The 8,902-nt window shown below is 48.2% G+C and overlaps 1 protein-coding gene across 1 annotated transcript; it reads left to right on the top strand.

Annotated features, from left to right (window-relative positions):
- The first annotated feature begins 8,229 nt into the window (after positions 1-8,229).
- On the top strand, positions 8,230-8,574 carry LOC138567760 (antifreeze protein Maxi-like). Its single transcript, XM_069646244.1, has one exon. It carries the CDS (start codon positions 8,230-8,232, stop codon positions 8,572-8,574), a length of 345 nt encoding a protein of 114 aa, XP_069502345.1.
- The last annotated feature ends 328 nt before the right edge of the window (positions 8,575-8,902 follow it).

Below are 8,902 nucleotides of genomic sequence, written 5' to 3'. Positions count from 1 at the left end.
GATAATAATCCTTCTGGCTCTGTGGGTTCTTGGAGGCTTCTCCTCCAACCTCCCCACTCTCTCTTTCTTGGTGGTCTCAACTCGTCTCTAAGCTCCTCTCTGATCTTCTCCACTTCCTCAGGTCTGCATATCCTCTTCTAGTTCTTCTCTACCAACCATTGGTGTTGGGCTTTTAGCTCTTTTCCCGTTCTGCTATGTGGTTTGTTGTGAGCATTCTGCTCCAACTTCCCCGCTACCTCCCCACTCTCTCTTTCTTGATGTTATCAACTCGTCTCCAACCTTCTTAGAGCTCTCCTCCCCTTGAGGGTGACCCCCTTCCTCCCTGATGCAAAGCTCTCCCTCAAACCTCCTTGATCTACTTCCAGACCCTCCTGGCACTCACCCTTTTGTTGATGGTCCACCTCCTTCACTGTCCAACAGCTCTTCTACACCTGATAAATCTCTTTTTCCAACATTCTCTGCTCCCCATCAACTCTTCTCCTACAGATGTCACTGCTCTCCACCTCCAGACTCTCCTTCCAAGCTCCAGCTCTCTCTTCCTGCTCTCCTCTCAGTACTCCTCTATGTCTCACCACTCACTACCTCCTTACTCCAACTCCTACTTGATCTCTCCATACCTCCAAATCAAACTTGTTGAATTATATACTCCCCTGTATAATGCACCCAGCTCTCTCCTCCACTGTGCTTACTGGATTGAAGACACCTGTGTAATAAGACCTGTTTTGTTTGGGTTTTGACACTGGGCTGGTGGTCATATGGTTTGGAAAGGGTCTACCATCTTGGATTCCAGAAGCATCATGGGCAGGGGTGAATTCTCCCTCCCCTAGGTCTCTTTGTTCTCTTAACGTTTGAATCTAGAGTCGTACAATATCAGGGAAGCCTGTTCACTACACTTAATCTTCCTTCGTTGTGGGGAATTTGTCAGTTTGTAATCACTGCAACATGGATAGAATGGTGTTCATGTATTTCTGAGGGCAAGTGTTTTGTGTGAATAATTCTGCAATTGCTCAGATGTCACTTGGTAACTTTGGGACCTCCACGGGCTGTCCAAGTATTAGTTACAACAGAAAGTGAGTCCTCTGGCACCCGTGCCAAAGAAAAAATGTATTTCTTCACCCGTCAAGGATTATGCAGTGTTCTAACTATCTTTCCTTAAAGGTAGATGCTCCTTCTCCTATCTGGAGTTTTCAGTCTGGCTCGGGAGATTGACTGTTCCTCTGAAAGTATTTACTTTATAAGAGGGAAGGAGTTTCTCTAAGGGGTATGGACATCATCAATGGTAGTAGTGGTGGTGCAGGGGTGAATGCCTTGGTGGCTGTCCACTTGGTGTTCCTTCCCTGCGGTAAAGTGGTAGAAGGGTGATCCTTAAAAGGGTTTTACTAGGGTGCACTACAATACTCGAAATATTCGATCACATGTTAATTCACCAAATACATTAATCATTACATTTCAGGTGCCGTGGATCAAACCCACGCCACAGTGGGTAAAGCCAAATTCACTAACCCAATCATCATACACACTGATGAAAACCCAGTCACTCTAAAACAAGGTATCACAATGACCAATTGTTTTCTCATCATCATTGATTTTTATTATTGGTTAACAAAACAGAAAATTAAAATTCATAAATACAGACAATCAGTCTAATAATACAATAATACACTGTTTTCAAATGGGAAACTTGAGGGTAGTTTTAGAACCCACGTTATGCAGAGGCAGTCCAGGATTTGTCAAATGATGGAGGCAAATATTAAACAAGTTTTCACTGGATCTTATTCTCTTGACAATTGAAGAGTTGGCTAAATCATTTACACAACTTTCGGATGAGATTGATACAATTAAGACCACGCTTTCAGGTTTAATGACAAATTAACAGAACTGCTACATCAGATGAAATTAACACTAAACTAGACAACTTCAAGACCGAGTCCAAAAAAGTAAGAAAGTTCAGACAGGACACAATCGATTACAAACTAGACATAGTGTATACATGGAAAGATTACTATAACTATAGGTATAATCAGCCATTTCCACCAAGGCTAAGGGGAAATTCAAACTCGACTTCTTTCGTCTGACAAGGAAGATGGCTTGAAATTATTTTTCGTTACAACGGATTCGTCCCAATCTAGGGATACATCTGAATATCTGGAAATGTCGCCTAAGAGTTACCTTTTACCGCCAACACAGAATCATGTATTGGAGGTTTTTCAGAAGAAAGTACTGGGAGAATTTGAGAAGCTCTCATTTAAGAAGAGACAGAGTTGGGAACTTCACTAAAAGTGAACAAGAGACATTAATGCGACTATGGGAAAACAACATAAACTTGAAACCAGCCGAAAAGGGTGGAGCAATGGTCAATATGGATTGTTGCAAATATAAACAATAGGTGATCCTACCTGGGTCTGTCCCCTTGAAGATCCTGCCTGTCATCATGGTAGGTAAGATTTTAATGTCCCTATGACCGCCCCTTCCATAATGCAGGTATTTAGAGGGGGAACTAGGGATCCTTGATCACCTCCGACAGGTCTAGCATCCACTAGCTGGGTCACCCACTTTGGCCACTCAACCATCTATCCCAAAGGTCAGACAGGGGACTCTGTCACATAACACTGCTTCCTTGTAAATTCTCTGCTGGTCCAAAGTGATGGGTTTGTGTTTCAACTGAGAGCTCCCAGGACCTATCCACTGGGTGACTTGTTTTAGTATGACCGCTAACACAGGTAGTTCAGCTGCATGATCCCCATCGGGAACATGAAAGTGAACTCTGGCCTTTGGGTATACATCCAGATACCCATGGCTACAGATAATTGTCATTTAGGCTGGCTGCCGGTTTATTTGTCTTCATTGAGGAGGAAGCCTTGGTCATTTTATTGTCTGCTGGGAGGATGGAATACCTCACAGGTTTCCGTAATGTCTCTGTTTGTGGGTTTCTGCTTCTATGATGGTGGGCCTCTTGGAGCCACAGCAGGTATTCTCAGAACTAGTGTAGGTGGCAACATGTGGGCATGCCTTCTTCTCTGCCAGTCTTACATTGTTGGGCTCTTTGCACTTCAGTGACTCCATGTTAGGCTGATAAAGTTGCCTGCCTGACTGCTGCAACAATGGTGCCAGCATGTTCCGAAATTGCTCCAAGATCCGATTTTCCTTAGCTTATGCAAAGGTTTTCCATCCCAACCATGTATCCCTTGAAAAACGGATTCTGTATCTGCATTGCTTTGGTGGTTCGACTGGATTTTGTCAGATCTCTCATAGGTGTTGCTGATAGTACTCTCTATTGCTTCCACAACCTCTGTGGGTCCCTAGACATAGGTCATCATAGGTGTTTCCACCATCTGACAAGGTAGGCTGCCTGGAGTTCGGTGGTCCTCGATGGAGAAAAGTAATGTGGGCAGCAGATTTAATCCCACCATGCGGCAGTCATGATCCATTCGAAGTTACACTAGAATGCTGCAGAGTCTTCACCTTCAACATATTGCTGAGCAGAGAGGTTGGTGGTGCTGGAATCTGTCCTTGCAGCTGCTGTAGATAGATAGCCTGACCTGTGACTGACTGGTTAGGAATTCTGATGAGTCACCAACTCCTGGTCTGTGTTCACTGCACCCATGATGTTGCGTATCTTTGTGCCTTCTGGGTTGACCTCTGGTTTTGGCTGGGTGGAAAATATTCACCAGACTTCACAGGATTCATTCTCCTGGCTGTTCTGGTGCTTTGATGGAAGACTGCCTTTGAATCCTTGGTTGGTGGTTGGTGCTTGCTACGCCAGGACACGTGCTCTGAGATCCGCCCCAGTCGCTAGAGTTCAGCCTCACTGATGCATCCCAAATGTTCAGCATCCTGCTGGACAAGATCTGATCCCAACTTCCCAGACCTGGGGTTTAACTTATGATGTGTGGTCAGGGTGAAAGATTTGGGGCATGCCCACAACTAAGGGATTTATTGGTGTACAGGAAATAAGGAAGGCCGGTGCAGGGAAATAACTTTGTGTAACACAAGTGTCAATAAATACAAATAAGAATAACTCAAATTAGATTGTAGCAGGGACCTCTCCCTGATGCCTCTTGCGAGAGAGACATTTGAACCACCAAAGGAAAATGTATAAGTTCACCCCTCTTAGGTATGGTCTCTTCAAGGAAAGTCAAAATGCAATATAGAGTCTATTACAATGTTCCAGGAGTTGTCTTTGATCTGGCCTTTTTCAGATGTCCAGTTGACACACCTGGTCTTTGTCCTGTGAATTTTGCCGGATTCCCAAATTGTAGTCTGTAGAGTACACTGATCTTTCTTGCAGTGGCCAACCTGTCTCGGACTTCAAGGGTGGGGGCCATGTAGAACTCCTCCAGGATTTGAAGGCGTTGGTACTTCTGTGGTTCGGGCTCAGGTGGTCTGAGTATCGGAGATGGGCTCAGGGTGGTCCCTAGCTACTGGCCAGCTCCCTGCTCTAGGTCTCTGATCTACGGGACACTCCCTCACTGTCCCCACCTATAATACTCTCCATGACCCCTGGTGAAATTGCACCAATTCATACCTCCTGCCACCAGTTCTAGATTCTGCCTTGGATGGACTTGGCCCAATAAAATGTACAGGCCGATTGGAAAACCCCAGTCCTTTGCAGAGCAGATAGACTGTGAAGACCTGCACGCAATGACGGAAATAGTCAAGGTAAATGGCAAAGTTCTGCTTTATTAACAATCCATATAAAACGGGGACAGAAGAAAAGCACTCAAGTCTCCAGTGCTCTCAAAGTCGTAATACAATACAATGGTTTATAAATGAGAAATGTGTCTTAGCCGATGCTACATCACAATCTTGGTTAAAAACACCTACGGGGATCTGGGATTGGTTAGGATAATTGTCTACATATATGATGCATAGGTGTTGGTCTTTTCATTGGACACAATCATCTGATGGCCCCACCTTGGACACTCCCTAAAATGATAAGGGTAGAAAAAACATCATCATCCCTGTAGGTTTTTGTAACTAAGATTGTGATGTTGCATCAGCTATGACGTGTTTCTCATTTATAAACCATTGTTTTGTATGGGAAAAGACTGGATTCCTGGACCTTGGAGTCTGACCTGTTTTGGTAGTTTTGTTTCTCTAAAATGCGGGGGAGGGCCACAGTTACTGTGAAAGATAGTGAGCTAAAGACTCTGGGTAAGGCTCTTGTAACCGGGACTAATGTCTGGCAGAGGGACTCCCAGGACCACCCTTGTTTTGTGCCTTTGTTTTGGGTTGCAAACAAGCAGTAAAGACAGATGCAATGCAATCAACATTTCTGTCCTACTGAACATTTTATGCTCGCCTGGTATGTTATCCTAGGCCTTTTCCATTTTGTCTGAGATACAATTACTACTCTGCTTGGTATGTTTGAAGGTGCAGGACCTTTTCTTTCTCCTATGTGTATCCATTTTAGGGAAATCTGTAATGTGTACATCGCTTTGGGGAACTACCAAAGTCGGTATGTTTATCAGCATGATTAAACATAACCCTCCCCAATTTGGAGGCAGATTCATATATGCTCTGGATCCACAAGCCCAGTAGTGGTCCATCAAAATGGCTATGCCTATCTTCATACCGTGCACATCAAAAAATCAATTGCACTCTGTTTTCCCCTACTTTCACCGGGCCAGTATTCCTGAAATATAATGTGCCATTTTTCACAGGTATTATGGGTAGGGAGCCCGCTTCATCCTCTACCCATGTGAGCAGTTTGTAATAATTAGTCCATTCCTTGGGGCACCCATCATTTGCAGTCTGTACTACTTCTACTGCTACTGACAGGAGTGCTTGTGCCTTACACCGCATCATTCCTTCGACTCACCCTGCTGAAGTAAATACTTGTCTAAATATGAATAACTGGGGTCTCTCCCAGCACCCTGGCACCCGAGGTGTCTCCTTTCCTACAACATTTGGGCATTGTAAATATTTGTGCTGTACTGTTGCAGCATATCCTTTATTTGGGCTGTCTACTATATATTGTATCTCTTATTTTTCATCTTTGGGGGTCATCCATCAAAGTCTTTGGCCCGCATTACGAGTTTGGCGGTACAAAAAAGTGTTTGTGATGCCGGTCCCTCTGTTTCCGGCAACCCGTAGTGCCGGAATCAAGGAAGCATTATGCTTTGTCAGCCGCGTGCATTATGGGATGCCGAAAACAGTGACACCGTCATCACGGAAACACTGGAAAAAAGATCTAAATCTGGCCGCACCGCCACTAAGGGAACCAATGTCCCCATTTCTGGCATGAGCATGCCGGAGGCAGTGGCACCGCAAATACCAGCACCGGAAACAATGGTTCCAGAAATACCGTGACTGAAAATAGTGATCGCCGGAACAGGAAACTGGCTGCTGGCCATCTTTAAAATCACAATCCACTCCAATCTGCAGGTTCCAGTAGCCATCCAACCCTCCTGACTGCTGGATCACATCCCACAACATGACTTCTCGCATCCTGGAGACCCGCCAGCGCAAGCCACGCTTCTCAGAGGCGGAGCAAAACACGCTGGCAGACACTATAGGCCAGCACGCTGGGGAGCTGTTCTCAACAGACCAGCGCCGCAGAACACAGCAGAGGAGGAAGGTTATCTGGGAGGAAGTGGCATGGAAGGTGTCGGCAATCGGGACAACCCCATGCACAGTTAGGGACTGCTGCAAGGGGTGGGACAACCTCTGCATGAGGGTCAGAAACCTCCTATCTGCACACCGCAGACAGTGCATGGGCACAGGTGGTGGACCATCCACCCCGATCCCGCTCATGCCCTCGGAGAAGTGCAGCAGTGTGCTGCACATGGAGGAGATCAAAGAAGTTGGTGCTTCGGAGGCAGGGCCGGACACCCATTGAGGCCAGTGAGTACACAAAGCCCCAATATAAACCATACACCTGCCCACCCTGCCACACCCTCTGTACCACTACTGCACTGAAATGGCTATAGCACAGCCCATATCGCCCACATCAGAGCCAGCAGTAGCATTGCCTCCCCTCCCCACCTTGTCAAAAAGGTGCAAACCAAATCACATGCCCAGTCTCCCATGCAGGCCCCATTTCCAATCAAATGACAAGGCACTTTATAGTGGGCCTCATTCTGAGTGTGTTGTTCCGGAAACAACGGTGCTGGTAAGCTTACCGGCACCCTTGTTTTTGGACCGTAACACTACGACTCTGCCTGCCAGGGCCGGGTGTCCCACAGGTCTGACCCTGCTGGGCTTAGCGGCCACGGCAGGGAAAGTTGCCACGGAAGCACCAGCACAGTTAGAAATGGTGCTGGTGCTTCCCATTCCCATGGGACTTAAAGATCTGCCACCTGACTACCTGCTCCGCCGGGACTTGTAATGTCCTGGTGGCACCGTGAAGTCAGGCAGCGGATCCAGTGTTACAGGAATAGCCGCAACCCACCAGACGCACCGGCGAGTTAGCAGCAACCTCGTAATGAGGCCCAATGTCCCCCGCACACAGTGTTACACCCACACCCTGCAGGCACCCTCGCTCACACCTGCATGAACACCCTGGGCACTGCCTTGCCCATACACCCAGGCCCCCTGACAATGATCTCTGCCTGAAATCCCTAATGAACACTTCACAGGCATCCCCGACACAGACACTAGGCACCCTGCCACCACGTACTGCATATGTGCCTGCCATGCCACCACTACCACCACAGAATGACAATGGTACCCCTCACCTGCACCCACACATGGCCACTCACCCATCCAATGAGGAGGGCATGGGCCTTCCATGTCCCTGCCAGCCCTACCACAACCCCCCCCCCATTCACATACTGGGCCTTCAAATGGATCAGCCATCAACTTTAGCCTCGACCCTTCCGAACCCCTCCTCAACTCCCCCCTCCTCATAAGTCAACACCCTACACACCGACAGACCGGCATGCCACCGCTCCCAGCAAATTGCAGGTGAACACGCCAGTAGTCCAGTACAGCTCTGTTGCATCTGCCATCATCTCACTACCTGCAGCTGAGGCCACACAACATATGCATGAGTGTATCATGCCATGCAACATGGCATGTCCCCTCAACAGCATGCCACACAATCACTGTATTGCACGTAACTGGCCATTTGGTAGCCACGCTGGTCACTAACATCATGCCTTTCTTTAACCCTCAGGCACGTCATCTGACAGCGATGGAGTACAACCATCCTCCTCAAGGGGCACCAGACCTGGAAGACGGTCAAATCAATGCACAACCACCACCCGGGACATGTCAGCACCCACTATGACTGTCACTGCTGCCCTCACCACCAAGGCAGCTCTTGCTGTGCCCACTACAGCTGCCATCACCAGCCAGGCAACTCCTGCTGTGCCCACTACAGCTGCCCTCACCACCAAGGCAGCTCTTGCTGTGTCCACTACAGCTGCCATCACCAGCCAGGCAGCTCCTGCTGTGCCCACTACAGCTGCCATCACCACCCAGGCAGCTCTTGCTGTGCCCACTACAGCTGCCATCACCACCCAAGCAGTTCCTGCTGTGCCCACTACAGCTGCCATCACCACCCAAGCAGTTCCTGCTGTGCCTACTACAGCTGCCATCACCACTCAGGCAGCTCCTGCAGTGGCATAATTGCCCACAAGGGCAACGGCAGGGGACCGGACACTACTTCCACCCCAGCAGCCCTATACATATGTGGCTGACTCCAGCGATGGGGAGGAAGCTGATGATGCAGATGGCACCACGGACCAGGCCACTTATGAGCGGCCAGAATTCAGTCCCATGAACCTGTCCAGCCCCCCATCCTTCTGCAGTGTCAGGGACATGGACGGCCATCTGCGCCGCATCGTGGAAAGGCAGGAGGGATTCTCTGCCCTGGTGAAGTAGCACCTTGAGGAATCCCACCTGATGCGGGGGTGAGGGGGCAGCCTTGCTATCCACTGAGGCCCAGATGATGCAG

Source organism: Ambystoma mexicanum, chromosome 2p, assembly GCF_040938575.1.
Source record: "Ambystoma mexicanum isolate Mex_15411 chromosome 2p, UKY_AmexF1_1, whole genome shotgun sequence".
In the NCBI taxonomy this organism is placed as follows: Eukaryota; Metazoa; Chordata; class Amphibia; order Caudata; family Ambystomatidae; genus Ambystoma; species Ambystoma mexicanum.
The sequence above is the reverse complement of the archived record's forward strand: the minus strand, read 5'-3'. Positions and strand labels throughout refer to the sequence as shown.